This window comes from Salmo trutta, chromosome 27 (assembly GCF_901001165.1).
Source record: "Salmo trutta chromosome 27, fSalTru1.1, whole genome shotgun sequence".
Lineage (NCBI taxonomy): Eukaryota > Metazoa > Chordata > Actinopteri > Salmoniformes > Salmonidae > Salmo > Salmo trutta.
In genome coordinates, this window is record NC_042983.1 from 4,268,073 (window position 1) to 4,285,542 (window position 17,470).

Here is a 17,470-nt window from a genome sequence, read left to right on the forward strand (position 1 = left end):
AATATACCATGTGAAAGACCTGTTAATGTTTTGTTGTCATTGGATAATTTGCAAAGAAAAAATAAAGCATTTGATGCTTTAAAATCAGGTCTTGAAAAAGTACTATGTACTCATTAATTATTATCCTGGACAATCTCATTCATTTCTATTTTTATAAAGCTATCTTTTCTGGTGTCTTTTATTTGAGAATAATACTTAACATTTGACCTTTTGGTGTTACCAATGAGGAGTTTATCAACACACACCATATAAGACACACCATATAAGAGCAGGGAATACAAAATAAGAGAAGGGACTCCCATTTACAGTATTTGGAAACTCCAGAAGAAGGGATATAATTCTGCACTGGACAGGATTTGAAACGCCATAATAGTGTTTTCAACATTTTCCAGTAGCTTTCCCAGTCTCTGGCAAGGTATTGCACAACTCTTGATTAAGTGGTGTTACAACACCATGTCATGTTCCAGAACATTTCAGGATGATGTGTTTTAACAGCTAGCAAAGTTAAGGTTTCGTCTCCTTAACATTGGTGGCAGCTCAGTTGTCACTAGTTGTAGTGTTACAAAACACTTTTAACAGTGTATGGCTCACCTACAGTAAATGGTGTATTGCTTTATACAAATCATCTCTCCTTCATCTCTGTCTAACATGGAGTAAGGTAGCTGAAATATGGTACCGTAATAAACCATCTGGCTACCACCAGGTACAGTGGTTGTACCATGCTGTTTGAGGCCAATAAAGGCTGAATCTGGTGTTTAAAACTTCTTAGATCAGCATTAAAACAACCCCCTGGTTCTGCAGCTTGGTCTAGAGGTAGCGCTGCCGCCCCTACACCACACATTGTCCCTGGAGGGAGTAGTTTGATTGCTGTTTATGCCACTCACTTTCTCTGATATCTCTTTCTCATCAATCTCCCCATCTCTGTATCTGTCCCCCCCAAAAAATGTTTAACTCTGCACCAGGTTGAAGTAAGGTGGTTGAAACGGTTAATCCTCTTTGTGACCCACATAAAGACTACAGTACATGGCTTCAGATGTGAAAGTACAACTTCCCCTTGACTAATGCAAAACAAATGTGGGCAACAGTCAACTAAACACTGAGTTGAATTATAGTGCTACAATAGAGAGGAAATACAGAACAGTACAGACACTGCAGCTATGATTCTTAAAGGCTGTTGAGCCATAAGTCATGTTAGGGGGGAAGGAAGGGGGTGGGCTGTATATTATGCAGCATCCCAAATGACACCCTATTCCCTATTTGAATCACTACTTTTGACCAGGGCCCTTAGTGGTGCACTATATAGGGAGTAGGGTGCCATTTGTGACATTTCTATGTGCAGGCAAGTGGGAGGCAGGGAGGGCATGATCGCTGGACAGACCCCCCTACACATGGAAAGGACATCAAACTGAAGCTGAACTTGAAGACAAGAACAAAAACTTACTTCATCAGCAGAATATCCCATGATACTGTAGCTTACAATTATCTGTATAATGGTTCTGAGAGATTATTTTACAGTCTGCTATTTACCTAATAGGTGCACATAAAAGATACATGATGAAATGTAATAACATAATAGGAGTAAGTAGTCTGCTATAGGAAGGGGGACAGTGAATGCCAAAACTCTAGGTTTGACCCTATTACATCCAGATCTCCACAAACATCCTTTATTAGAAAATCTCGGCAGAGTTCCACAGTAAATGCAGCCGTTGCATCAGAGACAGAAGAGGGAAGGATATCAGAAGATTCCGTATAATTCCCGCAGAATCTTCAGTACATATCTCCCACTCCCACAATAGAAATAGAACAGAGAGCGTTTTATCTCCACAATCTCTACACTTCCACACCAGAAAGAGGTAAAGGAGATAGCCACTACTGTTGGAGATAGGGTTGTTACCTCCCTCAGAATAAACATGCTTCAGCTGAGCCTCTAGACTAGACTAGACTAGACTAGACTAGACTAGACTAGACTAGACAGACAGACAGACAGACAGACAGACAGACAGACAGACAGACAGACAGACAGACAGACAGACAGACAGACAGACAGACAGACAGACAGACAGACCCCGTCACAGTTCATCCTCAAACAACTTCACGAAACACGTTAAATGATTAAGGACTTATGTTTGATAGGATTGAATGAAGTAAAGCTGTTTCAGCTGGGTTATGATACATTTTACAGTCCACATTTCACCCCTTTACATTAAATCATACACGTTTGGCCCCAGCTCTTTCCAAGTGTGTTTTTACAAGGCTGTACCAAATTGAAACTGACAATATGCAATACGATGTTCTGCTGTACAGCTATACTAAAACTCAATAAACATGCATGATTGGATTTCTGAATCCTTACTTCAGAATGAAATAATGAAACCTCACCTTCAGGATGTGCTTGAGCTAGCCCCAGGAAACAGGTACAATAGAGAATAGTCCAGAGTATCAGAGTTCTCCTGTGGGGTAGAGAGAGAATATGGTTACACACACTCATTCATAGGGAAGTGGTAGAAAAGTACTACATTTTCATACTTGAGTAAAAGTAAAGATACCTTAAAAGAAAATGACTCAAGTAAAAGTGAAAGTCACAAAGTAAAATGCTACTTCAATAAAAGTCTAAAAGTATTTGGTTTTAAATATACTTAAGTATCAAAGGTAAAAGTATAAATAATATAAAATGTGAAACCAGACGACACAATTTTCTTTTTTTTTAATTTACGGATAGCCAGGGTCACAGTTCAACACTCAGACACAATTTACAAATGAAGCAATTGTGTTTAGTGAGTCCGCCAGATCAGAGGCAGTAGGGATGACCAGGGATGTTCTCTTGATAAGTGCGTGAATTAGACAATTGTCCTGTCCGGCTAAGCATTCAAAATGTAGCGAGTACTTTTGGTTATCAGGGAAAATGTAAGGAATACAAAGTACATTATTTTCCCTAGGAATGTAGTGGAGTAAAAGTAAAAGTTGTCAAAAATATAAATAGTAATATAAAGTACAGATACCACAAAAAACTACTCATTTTTACTTAGGTACTTTACACCACTGCCATAGGGTATAGGTTGTAACAGGGTTTGTAGAAGGTTTATAAATTAATTTCTGCACTCATTTAATCCTTAGTTTATAAGTAGTATATACATGGTTTATGACGTCATTGCTCTTGGTCAAATCTCATGCATAGTAACCCATGGAGGCAGCAGCATCAGAAGCACCAGCATCAGAAGTACTGCTTCTACCCAAAGCCCATCCAGCTGGTTCAAGTCACTGGGGCGGGCACTGTCCTATCCACATGGCAGATAATCTGACCCACAGGGGGGGCTAGGTGAGTACTGCTCCCACTTAGTCTCCCTCTGGCTGCTTTGCATCTGAGCCCATATTCCCTATATAGTGCAATACTTTTGATCAGAGCACATAGGGCTCTGGTCAGAAGTAGTGCACTACATTGCATTCGGAAAGTATTCAGACCCATTGACTTTATTCACATTTTGTTACGTTATAACCTTACTCTAAAATTGATTAAATTAACTTTTTTCCTCATCAATCTAGACACAATACCCCATAATTACAAAGCAAAAACATTTTTTGTTTGTCATTTTGCACATTTATAAAAAAAAATACAGAAATACCTTATTTACATAGGTATTCAGACCCTATACTATCAGACTCAAAATTGAGCTCAGGTGTATCATGTTTCCATTGATCATCCTTGAAAAGTTTCTACAACTTGATTGGAGTCCACCTGTGGAAAATTCAGTTGATTGGACATTACCTGTCGGCCCCACAGCTGGCAATTGCATGTCAGAGCAAAAACCAGGCCATGAGGTCGAAGGAATTGTACGTAGAGCTCCGAGACAGGATTGTGTCGAGGCACAGGTCCTCAAGAACACAGTGGCCTCCATCATTTTTAAATGGAAGATGTTTGAAAGCACCAAGACCCTCCTGGGAAAATCGAGGAATTGCGGGAGAAGGGCCTTAGTCAGGGAGGTGACCAAGAACCCGATGGTCACTCTAACAGAGCTCCAGAGTTCCTCTGTGGAGATGGGAGAACCTTCCAGAAGGACAACCATCTCTAGAGCACTCCACCAATCAGGCCTTTATGGTAGAATGGTTAGATGGAAGCCACTCCTCAGAAAAAGGCACATGACAGCCCACTTGGAGTTTGCCAAAAGGCACCTAAAAGACTCTCAGACCATAAGAAACAAGATTCTCTGGTCTGATGAAACCAAGATTGAACTGTTTGGCCTGAATGCCAAGTGTCACGTCTGGAGGAAACCTGGCACCATGCCTACGGTGAAGCATGGTGGTTTCAGCATCATGCTGTGGGGGTGTTTTTCAGAGGCAGGGACTGGAGACTAGTCAGGTTCAAGGGTAAGATGAACGGAGCAAAGTACAGAGAGATCCTTGATGAAAATCTGCTCCAGAGCCCTCAGGACCTCAGGACTGGAGCGAAGGTTCACCTCCCACCCGGACAACGACCCTAAGCACACAGGAAAGACAATGCAGGAGTGGCTTCGGGACAAGTCTCTGAATGTCCTTGAGTGGCCCAGCCAGAGCCCAGATTTGAACCCTATCGATCATCTCTGGAGAGACCTGAAACTTGCATCACTGAAAACAGTGATGCTCCCCATCCAACCTGACAGAGCTTGAGAGGATTTGCAAAGAAGAATAGGAGAAACTACCCAAATACAGGTGTGCCAAGCTTGTAGCGTCATACCCAAGAAGACTCGAGGCTGTAATCACTGCCAAAGGTGCTTCAATAAAGTACTGGGTAAATGGTCTGAATACTTATGCAAATTTGATATTTCAGTTTTTTTTATACATTTGCAAAAATACTAAAAACTAGTTTTTGCTTTCTCTTTATAGGGTATTGTGTGTAGATGGATGAGGGGAAAAAAAACTATTTACTCAATTTTAGATTAAGGCTGTAATGTAAGAACATTTTGAAAAAGTCCATTTGGGACACAACCTCTGACTAAGGCCTCCAATGGCTTGTAATTGCATTACCCCCGCCAATGGTTTTTAGAAATCAAGGAGGCAAAGATAAGGGGAAAATTAGGAAAAGTCCTTCATTTACAAGGGCAGGGGGAGACAAACATCTGGAAACATCAACACTAAGAAACTCAGCACACTAAATCATCAGTCAGCACTTCCAGTTCAGAGTCAGACAGTGACGTGACATACATAACGAGGTTATATTATCCTGTGAGTTTGTTTTTCAGCACCATGACTACGTACTTCAAACTTAAGATTCGGAAAGTGGTTGTGGCCAAAGGATGAGTCTCAATGATGGACTGGGAATATCACTAAGTAGTTTTCAGCCTGGATGTTAGCCTGGATAAGTGTTGGAATCCATCAAGACCAAAGTGTAAAAGTGCATGTTATGCATGTATTTGGTTTCGCCAGCAATGCAGTATTCACCAGCAATGAGTATTTGAGCTGGATGAGAACGCTTTACAGTATGTGGTTACGGCGCAGCTACTTGTCCACTATCTGAAAAACTCATTGACTTCTGCGGTTTCCTCTTACAGAGTGAGGCCTCTCAATGACCTGCAGGCCTGGAGACTCCAGCCAGGCAGCCAGGGAGACACTGAGTGCTAGTCCAGCGCCCAATAACAGCAGAAAGTCACCAAGTGATCACAGGCTTATTACACTTACTACTACTATAGTCACTTCTACATCCTCAGCTTTCTGCACCTTTGCCTCATTCAATATTTTAACACCACATTCAACATTTATATTTGCAGAAATGCATATAAGGCATCGAAGTTTGCTGAGTTGTGATGACAACTAGTTTGAATGTAATAAACTCAGCAAAAAAAAGAAACGTCCTCTCACTGTCAACTGTGTTTATTTTCAGCAAACTTAACATGTGTAAATATTTGTATGAACATAACAAGATTCAACAACTGAGACATAAACGGATCAAGTTCCACAGACATGTGACTAACAGAAATTGAATAATGTGTCCCTGAACAAAGGGGGGGGTCAAAATCAAAAGTCAGTATCTGGTGTGGCCACCAGCTGCTTTAAGTACTGCAGTGCATCTCCTCCTCATGGACTGCACCAGATTTGCCAGTTCTTGCTGTGAGATGTTACCCCACTCTTCCACCAAGGCACCTGCAAGTTCCCGGACATTTCTGGGGGGAATGGCCCGAGCCCTCGCACTCCGATCCAACAGGTCCCAGACGTACTCAATGGGATTGAGATCCGGGCTCTTCGCTGGCCATGGCAGAACACTGACATTCCTGTCTTGCAGGAAATCACGCACAGAACGAACAGTATGGCTGGTGGCATTGTCAGGACGGTCATGTCATGATGAGCCTGCAGGAAGGGTACCACATGAGGGAGGAGGATGTCTTCCCTGGAACACACAGCGTTGAGATTGCCTGCAATGACAACAAGCTCAGTCCGATGTTGCTGTGACACACCGCCCCAGACCATGACGGACCCTCCCCCTCCAAATCGATCCCGCTCCAGAGTACAACCCTCGGTGTAACGCTCATTCCTTCGACGATAAACACGAATTCGACCATCTCCCCTGGTGAGACAAAACTGCGACTCGTTAGTGAAGAGCACTTTTTGCCAGTCCTGTCTGGTCCAGCGACGGTGGGTTTGTGCCCATAGGCGACGTTGTTGCCGGTGATGTCTGATGAGGACCTGCCTTACAACAGGCCTACAAGCCCTCAGTCCAGAATCTCTCAGCCTATTGCGGACAGTCTGAGCACTGATGGAGGGATTGTGCGTTCCTGGTGTAACTCGGGCAGTTGTTGTTGCCATCCTGCAGGTGTGATGTACAGATGTACCGATCCTGTGCAGGTGTTGTTACACGTGGTCTGCCACTGTGAGGACAATCAGCTGTCCGTCCTGTCTCCCTGGAGCGCTGTCTTAGGCATCTCACAGTACGGACATTGCAATTTATTAACGCCCTGTCCACATCTGCAGTCCTCATGCCTCCTTGAAACATGCCTAAGGCACTTCAGGGGACCCTGGGAATCTTTCTTTTGGTGTTTATCAGAGTCAGTAGAAAGGCCTCTTTAGTGTCCTAAGTTTTCATAACGGTGAGCTTAATTGCCTACCTTCTGTAAGCTGTTAGTGTCTTAACGACCATTCCACAGGTGCATGTTTATTAATTGTTTATGGTTCATTGAACAAGCATGGGAAACAGTATTTAAACCCTTTACAATGAAGATCTGTGAAGATCTGTTGTTTGGATTTTTATGAATTATCTTTGAAAGACAGGGTCCCGAAAAAGGGAAATTCTATTTTTTGCTGAGCTTATGATGCATTGATGAATTGTGTATTCCCCCATCCACTCACTGAACTAGCCAATCAGCAGAGTGAGATTTAAGAATACATTGTTTTGTGATTTTTTTAAAGAACTCAGTCAGGGTCTCAAATAGGGCTATGGCAGTCACGAAATTTCGTCAGCAGGTGATTGTCAAGCAAATAACTGTCGGTCTCACAGTAATTGACCGTTAACTAACATAAACACATTTAGCATCTCCTGGATTCACACATAGCATACAAGCCATTTTAAAAAGAATAATAAATCCATGTAATATAGCCTACACCTTCACAATAAATTCATTTTTTATTTTAGACAGGTCTAAAGAAGCATGATATGAAGAAAATGTAGTCTATTTCAGAAGAACAGAATAGCATACTCTGAGTTGTCCTTATGTTTGGTCCTGATGTGGCAATGTCAAATGGCAGTGGGCTACACTAGTTCATTTAGCAGATAAGATTTGCTTATAATTCCGTGGCATTATTTTATGGTATGAAGAATACAATTGAACAATTCTGAATAAAATACATATTTTCTCCAAACGATGAGGGAGTGCACGCATGCGGCTATTCTGTGTTGAGCGGTTAACAAAGAAATAGGTACTCCTATATCCTTAATTTAGAGTTATTCTTTAGTCGTTCTACAAACGTTGGGCTATATGTTTAGATTTTTTATACATTGCAAAGCTGCATGATGAGACTCTAATGATGACTTGAATAAAGTCGCTTGAAAGGCATAAACTCTGCTTTGTTTTTTGCACAGCCTCTACACACTCAAATAGTCTCTCATTCACAATTTGACAAGCACTTGATAATGCCTCGAATTTCACGGTGGCATCACCTTACTGGTTGAAATGCACCCTAAAAAAGCCATGCCTTTTGCGACCCGGAGTACTGCGTTGTGCCCTTCTCCCTGAGTGTGCTGCGCAATCCAAAGTGTCTCTCACTCACGCCGCTCTCCGTCACGTGATTGGGTCTTTGTCACAGACTACAAGACACATCCGGGACGCAACTGCGCGTATCCTTATCCAATTCCGAGGTGCATATTGAAGATATTGGAAGAACTGTCCACATTTACTTTTCGTCAGCCAACAAGATGAGTAGACCTAGCGAACAGTAAAAGCACTAGCCTATATCAATCTACTATCCCCCATAGTATAAAAGCCGACCTATTCTAGTCTGTAAAAGAAATAAATATTCCAAACATAGTCTGGGACAGTTGTGGGAATGCGATCCCAAATTAATACAACCACTAGCATCCCAAAAACGTGTTTATGCAATGTGGCTGACGCAACAGATCAGAACGTTTAGCTTAAAATGTTGATAAACTATTAGGCTATTTCTTCAAATTATAAACGCAGCAATGCGCACATGGTAGTAGGCTATAAACGCGAATGTTCCATTAGTGGAAAACACCATTATCAAAAGTGACCGCGAATGCAATTATGTATGTAATACTTTTATTATTAAGGTGCATTTTATAGTAAAATGATCTTCCCCAAACTTGGAACTCACACTCTGCTTATATATGCAAGTTAGGCTCTACACCCCTTGTAAAGCAGACTAATGTGCTTAATTTTAAGAAGTTATTTGGCAACTTTGGTTGAGATATAAACCTTATTAAAACATATAGGCCTATGGGCTAGGCTACATGAGGTGTGCAACTATGATTGAACAAGTCGCAAAACAAAGGCATTGTTTCTTATACTGGGCATCATTCACATGTGATAATATATAATTCTCAAGTGATAGGCTAATATTGTCACCCATCAGACTAATCATGATTTATTCTTGTCTTTACATATACTAAATAATATATGTGACATTTGTTTTGATTTAGAATGGACCATTATCATGCACTTAAAAAGCGAATGGAGGACGCTTTTCCCTGTGGTTTATTTTCATGCCAGCCAGGTAGTCTATACTTCTGTTGTAAATATAAGCAATGTGCTTAATATTAGGAAAGATGAGAAATAAATATAGTAGGCCTAGCCTATAGAAAGATGATGAGCTCCTCCTATTTTTATTAGTGGCCATCACTCTGTTTTCTCCCGCAATTGCATAGCCTGTAGAAATGTTGCACAACATGAGCTCATGGGCTCTCATGAAGTGTTTGATTAGATTTTCGAATACATTTGCATTAATGTCAGAGAGATTAGAGGGACAATAGAATGCTGAGTATGAGGCAGTTAGCAAGTTTGGTAGGCTACTAATGACCAGCAGCAGCATCAGAGCTTGGAGATGCCTAATTACCGTGACTAAACAGTCATGTGGACTTTGACTAATTTCATGACTTGTGACCGCCGGTGTGACGGTAATACGGTCACCGCACAGCCCCAGTCTCAATTTACTGTTGCAAGTTACAATTGTATAATACACAAGGTGCAATTTACAAATGTGATTGTGCATCAGCAGTTTTTCTCTTGTTATGTCAGTCACTTAGGCAATGTCAGCAAAAAAACATCTAATTGCTAAATTAGTTTAGCGGTCAGCGATCTAAACTTGTTATCATGGTCGAATTACCGGCCGGGTGCCCACATCGATTTTGTTAGTCAGTTTCACTCAGATAGCATATTAAAAACTGCAAACATTTCTCTCCACCTTATGGCAAAATGTGTAGAATTGCAGCAAACTTGCTTTAAAACTGCAACATTTTACCTACACACCATGGCAAAAAAAATGTAATTGCACAAAATGAACTCTAAAACTTAAAAAAATGTCTCTCTGCTGTCAAGAGGGGTGCCACTAAAATGTTTTGCTCACACTGTGTGTGTTTATGGGTACGCAGACCCACGAGCAACTTCAGCCCGTTAAGATGAGTTCTGATTGTTTGTGGCCCCCATCGCCATCAAAGTTTCCCATCCCTGCTCTAAACCATCCCAACAACTCACGTCCACAGCATTCATTTGGCAGCAGTGCACAACTGCATAAGCAGCAGAGTGCAACTTCAAGTCCATTGGCAGAGTTTATAAAAGGGGAATGCTTACACTTTCAAAAGAAAATGTTTTGAATTGGAAGTTGTATCTTACTTAGACATTGCAATGCACAGTCTGAAATCCAAAATGTGTTATCGCTATCGTTAATAACTATAATGATTATTGATAGTATATAGCCACCAGCTCTACTGGAATCCAGTACACTTTTCACAGGCTATTCAACTTTTCTCTAACAATGTTTCTGCAAGCAGGGCCGGTTTAATGCAGGGCCTTACAGGGCCTAAAGCTCCTGGGCCCAGTCCCGTGGTGGGACCAAGAGGTTGAAAAAAACCACAAGATGTTTCTGGAGCCTGCTCTCAATGAGTGTACAGCCTGCTGCTGCTCTGCTAATCATCAGATGTGGAGGAGAGGAGGTAGGGGGCACACGTGGGTAACTGTGGAGCCCTGTCTTGATTGGGTAACTGATTAATAAAATGTTTAAAATAAACTGCGTAATAAATAAATGTGACTGGACAATTGACTGAGTCAGGGGCAGGCAAAAGTCCACAGGGTGCCCAAGAGGCAAAACATAAAATCAAATAAATCACATTCTTTTTTTTATAATATTTTTTTTATACAACCACAGGAACCCGTTCTCAATGGTTAAAATATACCAGAGAGCATAATTTAGCCACAGAGGACCAATAGTTTCAGAACAATTACTGTGGATTACATTTTATCACCAGCACATGTAGGTAACTGCCAAAATAAAGGAAACACCAACATAGTGTCTGAAAGGCGCTGCATGGTCAATCTGATAACAGCAGTGGCCGTGCAGCATTTACGCTGATACAGCCTCTGCAGTAGCCAGGGCATTCATACTTCTTGCGCTTCGCGGAGCAGGGCAGAGCTGTTGAGCAGAGCTGTTGTGAAGGAAGTGAGTTTGTGTTTATACAGGACCTCCCTCCCCCACCTACCATCAACCAATCATGTCAATGCAGAGCTATTCGGAGTCCTCCGCATTGTTACAACATTTGGGAAGCATACGGTGATGCTGTACGGAGCTCAATTTGGCCTCTGCATGCCTCAGGAGGCTCCGCAATTGCGTCACACCCTCCATATGGACCCTCCAGCCACATTTTCGGATCAAGCATAAATTAGCTTTTAAAGTGTGTTTGGCCACCACCAGCTGCCAGAACAGCTTCAATGCAAGTTGGCATAGATTCTACAAGTGGACCTAAACCATGCCAGGAAAATGCACCCCATTCCTTTATTTTGGCAGGTACCGGTTGCCTACAGTCGGGAAGGCCGCAATTTGGCCAGCATGCTTGCCAAATATACAACTTGTTGCGTTGTGGCAATAGACATATAATCAATCCATAGGAGGGTTTTGGAACCTTTTATCCTGGCAATTTGACTATTAAACTCATGGGTACACTAGCAACGGCTGCTAGTCCTGACTTGAATAGGAACTGCCATCTATGGATTATATTTCTATGGTTGATTGTGGCTGTCTGTTGGCCTTTTGCAAAATTCAAAACACACCTAACACCTAACACACCTAACTCTTAACCCCTGGGGAAAAACATACAGTTTGGAAATGCCTACTGCTGAAAAGAGAAGACGTGTGAACCAATAGAAATGTATTTTTTTATCAACAACCCAATTGTTTGCAAACAGCAGCACTGTTTTTCAAAGTAGCTCATCTTGAGATAGGCTATTGCCAAGACGTGTGCATCGGTCATCACAGTGAGTAGAAGCCTATGGCTTATTCATCATCATTAGGTGATTCAGCGTGCCACTGGACATTTTATTTAGTAGCCTACATAGCATATATATATATATATTTCCAAACTGTATGTTTTTTTCCCAGGTGTTATATACTGTATATTAACTCCTAATATTGTACAATCTCTTTGTCGCTTCATTGGCCTGGGCTATTGTTTGTTGAATTCAAGACCAGATTGATCTCAGTTTGTCAGTGTCAGAGTAGCCACTGATTTCGGGTCATTTGTGAGGTATTAAATAAGATTCAGCTAATGTCTTTTATTAAGTAAATGAAGTTCGTTTTTTAAAAGGCCCATTTTTTTCAGACCCTGCTAACAAATGTTCCCCATGTGTGGAAATCCTAAAAATGCCTCTCCTCAACAGTAGCCTAGGACACATGACAAATGTTATTATGGCTTTATTAAAAGGGCTTTTCTTCAACAGTCATTTTTTTTTTAAGGAACTTTCAACTGACTCTTGAAAGTTGTAATAGTAGGATGCATTTTCAAAATTGGGTAGTGCATCACCAGCTTTCCTCTTGTCATGCCCGTCAGTGCATACCTTAGAGCAGGGTTTCCCAAACTCGGTTCTGGGTCCCCAGAACCAAGTTTGATGGTGAGTTGGTTATTTGAATCAGCACCAGGATTGAGTTTGGGAAACCCTGCCTTAGAGAGCTATTTATAACCTGTCAGAAATGTCCAGATCAACTAGCCCATGTCAGCTAGATTTTGTTGTAATATTTGAGTCACTCAAATATCACATGAATACACATTAGACATGACAAAATGTATAGAATTGCTACAAAAAAATTGCTTTAAAACTGCTAAATGTTCTCCGCACCCTATGATGAAATATGTAGAATTGCAAAATGTTCTCTCTGCCAACATGAGGGGTGTGAACAGTTTGTGTCATGAACAGTGCTTGTGCCCACAGAAATATAGATCCCCAATGCTGGAAGGGGGGCTTCAGTAGAAATGTTTGGGAACCCCTACTCTAAAATATAGGCTTTTAGTTCAGACAAATAACGTGTTTATGTCATAGCTGAGAAATCCAAAATGAAAATAGTAAGGAAAAAGATTAGCCCACACATTGGGATCACATAATAGGGATCATTCATTCATTGACACAGACATGATTCCCACTTTGTATTCTTGTGTGCTCTCAAGAAAGTAAACAATGCATTTCTTCTGGAATGTATGGAAACGCATTGGAGTTAAAACAGCTGCACAGATGTTCAGAAGTGAGTTAAATCGTGATCAATCTGATAGATAAGAGATGAAGGGGAGAGCTGTTTTGTTTGGATAATTTGTACTCACCCCCCGACTCCAGCTGTTTTGAGTTTGGAGTACAGGGCATTGTCCGGCTCCATAGCGGTTACTTCATTCTTTCTTAAGAGTTTTTACAACGGTCATGAGTGACAGGAGACATACGTAAATCATTTCCATTGCAGGTGATCCTTAAAACTTCTAAAGGGAACCAAAAAAGCACCGGTAATAAGAGATCAATAACGTGTCTTCCTCCTTTCTCAATGTCGTTCCGTTATCTTCCTTCAGGAGTTCTTTACATAGAAGAAACTTCGACCTACAGAGCTCCATCGGAGTGTTACTTTTCCGCGTGAAAGAACCGACTCCAGGTAAATTGTCTGTGGGGAGAAGTACAGTCTCTTACACACTCATACGAGCACGGTGGAATGAATGTATGGCGACCGCCTTGTACGCCGACGTTTCTAATATACAAGATATCGTGGAGTGAGTGATGGAATTCTCTGCTCGAGACTCAGAGAAACACACCTCCTTTCGCCTCAGCTGATATTGAAGGAGGAAACAAATGTAACACACATGAATGGTGTAAAGAAGAAGAGACATTTCATTGGAAGGTGTGTCTTGCTTGGAAAGCAGAACCTTCTAAAATTGCACTTTTCCTTAGTAAGTAGACCATGTATGCAGATTTAATTTAGTGCCATACATGACCTAGACCTCTGAATTCATCAGAATCAGTCTTGTCAGCCTGGTCTCATAGACTAGACTTAACATAGTAAACGTAAATCCATTACACTCAAATTAGTATATTATGTTTGGGATGGTTACACAAGACTGATGGGTACTTAATAAGGCAAAAACGAAAGTAGGATGGTTGGTTGGGCAAACAACTTGCAACCCAAAAGTTGTGTGTTTGAATCTCATCACGGACAACTTTAGCATTTTAGCTAATTAGCAACCTTGCGACTACTTACTACTTTTGAGCTACTTTGCAACTACTTAGCATGTTAGCTAACCTTCCCCTAAACCTTAACCCTTGAACCTAACTCTTAACCCTAACCTTAACTCCTAACCCCTAGCATAGCTAACGTTAGCATTAGCTACCTAGCTAACATTAGCGACAACAAATTCGAATTCATAACATATCATACGTTTTGTAACAATTTGTACGAATTTCAATTCATAACATCATACAAATTGTAATACATATCATATGAAATGGATGATGGACATGCACAAATTAATACATACCATACCTATCATACTAAGTGAGTGTTGGATTTACTATGTTACGTCTACCCCTGAGTCGAGGTTGGCCTTGTCTCTGGGTAGGTAAGAGTAGCCTTCAGCTGTCCAGTTATTTATGGGCCAGGTGACAGGTCTAGACTGTAGGCAGCTGCATGGCTGATTGTTTGTTTACACAGCACACTTGTTTTGTCTGGGGCAAGGTGCCTGGTGCCACCTTGGTGTTTCACTTCTCTCCAACACAACAAATTTACATTTACATTAGGGGAAATGTAAAAGAGAAGCAGGTATAGCTACAAAAAAAATCAATACCTGCTACAAAAAAAGTATCTCATTATTCCTTCTTAGTCCTTGCAGTACCATGATAGTTAGATAGTGTATTTTGATTTCAATACACCAGCCAATTTTTGGTTGTTTCTACGGTCTCCTGACCCAATGAAGAGGACTACAATGCATGCCTGACGAGCTGACAGTGACGATTTCATTGCTCAGGAGATTTCCTCTGAAGTTTCGAGTAGCCTGTCATCCTTATCCTGTTCTACACAACCAGAGAGCCAATTGCTACGGAGAAGTCACAGTCAAATGGCGGGGTGGCGAGGCGTCTGTGAGACGCCTTCAATCAAGAGTGAACTGTGCTGTCTGCCTGCAGAGGACATGCTCATCTCCCCTGTTGACCTCCTGCCTCTGGTTCCATCTTAACTGTTGCTCCATCTGTTGGAGGCTTGAAAACACCCAAAACGTTAAACTCAGGCTCAAAATCGTTCTCCTGACCTACTCTATCATATATCTGTATTAATTGATTCTTGTTTGTTTTGCTTTTTCAAGTGCTTTGAGATAACATTTGTAATGAACAGCGCTATAGAAGTTGAATAAAATATTATTATTATTATTATATATATTTTTTTGTATCCTGTGCTGTTCACTGACCTTTTAGTGTTCCAGGCCATATAGCTGCCTATCCTTCCTGCCCACCTTACCCACAGTCAGTACTGTTTGTACGCTCATGTCTGTGAGCCGGAGCCAGAGTAGAGCTCTGCTGCCTACCTAGCCCAAAGTCCGGCAGATGGCGATATTGAGTCGTTTCAGTCTTACCATCCAAACGCATTGTATGCAGCTGGCAATATACTCCTATACCCCGTGGACCGGTTTGAACCTAAAACATTCTCCATTTAAGCTGCAAAGGCATCGATTTCCTCCTTAACTAGATTTATTGGAGAGAAGGTGAAAAAAAAGGGGAAAATATGCGGACATTATAAAACACAATTTTCCATCACAATGCTAAAATGGCTAATGCCTAGGAATGTGAGTCCCAGAGCGCAACATCAGGAGTACTATTAGCCACTAGCATGTTGGTGGAAAATGGTGTTTCATAAAGAAAGTATGCATATTTTCCCAGTTTTTTTTCTGCCTTGACATTATCTAAGGAGGAAATCGATGCCTTTGCAGCCTGAATGGAGAATGTTTTAGGTACTAACCAGTCCACAGGGATACGAGTGTATTGCCGTCTGCATACAATGCGTTTGGACGGTAAAATGAAACCATCAATACCAGATTAAATGTCGCCATCTGCTGGCCTTTCGGCTACTGCCTACCCTGCTGCTGCTGCAGTCGTGTGCTGTGAAATTCCTCTGTCCTCATTGACCCGCCCTCAACAAACACGCAGTGACAGTGTCCAGCCGAGCCCCAACAGAGCGCCGATTCAGCTCCCTGCAACTGGATCCCCCGTTCCTGAGCCTGGGCTCCCAGCACACAGAGCCCCTCACAGTTCTCCACTCACAGCCAGCTAGGACTAGGGTTGCGTCCCAAGTGCCACCCTATTCCTTATATAGTGCACTGCTTTTGACCAGCTCTGGGCACTATAAAGGGAAAAGGGTGCCATTTGGGATGCATCCCAGGAAGAGTGCACACCACCTTGAAAGAGCACATCCCATGTACCTGTCTGAGCTTACATGTCTGATGGTAGATTTTGTTACTTCAAACTTATTTCACAGACAATGGAGGCAATGTCCGAGAAGTCGAAGCAGAGCAGGCACAGCAGAGCAGTTAGGTTTTGAGTGTTGAGGGTTTTTTGTTTCAGCACTGTAGGTTTGCGATGAGTGATAGCTTAGGTTACTGTACGTGAGTCGTGAGAGCAAGCAAACTGAGAATGGATCAACATTGTAGTTACTCCACAATACTAACCTAATTGACAGAGGGAACAGAAGGAAGCCTTTACAGAAAAAAAATGTATACTGTTTGCAACAAGGCACTAAAGTAATACTGCAAATAATTTTGCAAACCTATACATTTTTTTGTCCTGAATACAAAGTGTTATGTTTGGGGCCAATCCACATTAGTGAGTACCACTCCATATTTTTAAGCATAGTGGCAGCTGCATCATGTTATGGGTATGCTTGTAATCATTTCAGGATAAAAAAGAAACAGAATGTAGCTAAGCACAGGCAAAGTCCTAGAGGAAAACCTGGATCAGTCTGCTTTCAACCAATTCACGTTTCAGCAGAACAATAACCTCAAACGCAAGGCCATATCTACACTGGAATTGCTTACCAAGAAGACAGTGAATGTTCCTGAGTGGCCGAGTTACAGTTTTGACTTAAATCTACTTGAAAATCTATGGCAAGACCTGAAAATGGTTACCTAACAATGATCAACAAGCAATTTGACAGAGCCTGAGGATTTTTTTAAATAATAATGGGCAAATGTTGCACAATCCAGGTGTGGAAAGCTCTTAGAGATTTACTCAGAAAGACTCACAGCTGCAATCTCTGCCAAAGGTGCTTCTACAAAGTATTGACTCAGGGGTGTGAATACTTATGTAAATGACATACTTCTGTATTTCATTTTGAATAATTTTGCTAACATTTCTAGAAACATGTTCACTTTGTTATTATGGATATTGCATGTGGATGGGTAAGAAAAATAAATAATTTAATTTGAATTCAGGCTGTAAAAAAACATTTGAATTCAGGCTGTAACACAACAAAATGGGGAATAAGTCAAGGGGTT

General features: G+C 41.4%; 1 protein-coding gene across 1 annotated transcript in view; it reads right to left on the minus strand.

The window, feature by feature from the left end:
- Positions 1-13,781, minus strand: part of col27a1b (collagen, type XXVII, alpha 1b) — a 144,078-nt gene extending 130,297 nt beyond the window's left edge. The window contains exons 1-2 of the mRNA XM_029716360.1: positions 13,277-13,781; positions 2,380-2,450 (exon numbers count right to left, since the gene is read on the minus strand). Of these exons, the coding sequence (XP_029572220.1) occupies positions 2,380-2,450; positions 13,277-13,329 (124 nt within the window). The 5' untranslated portion in view covers positions 13,330-13,781. The remainder of the gene's footprint in view (positions 1-2,379; positions 2,451-13,276) is intronic.
- Positions 13,782-17,470: the final 3,689 nt, after the last annotated feature.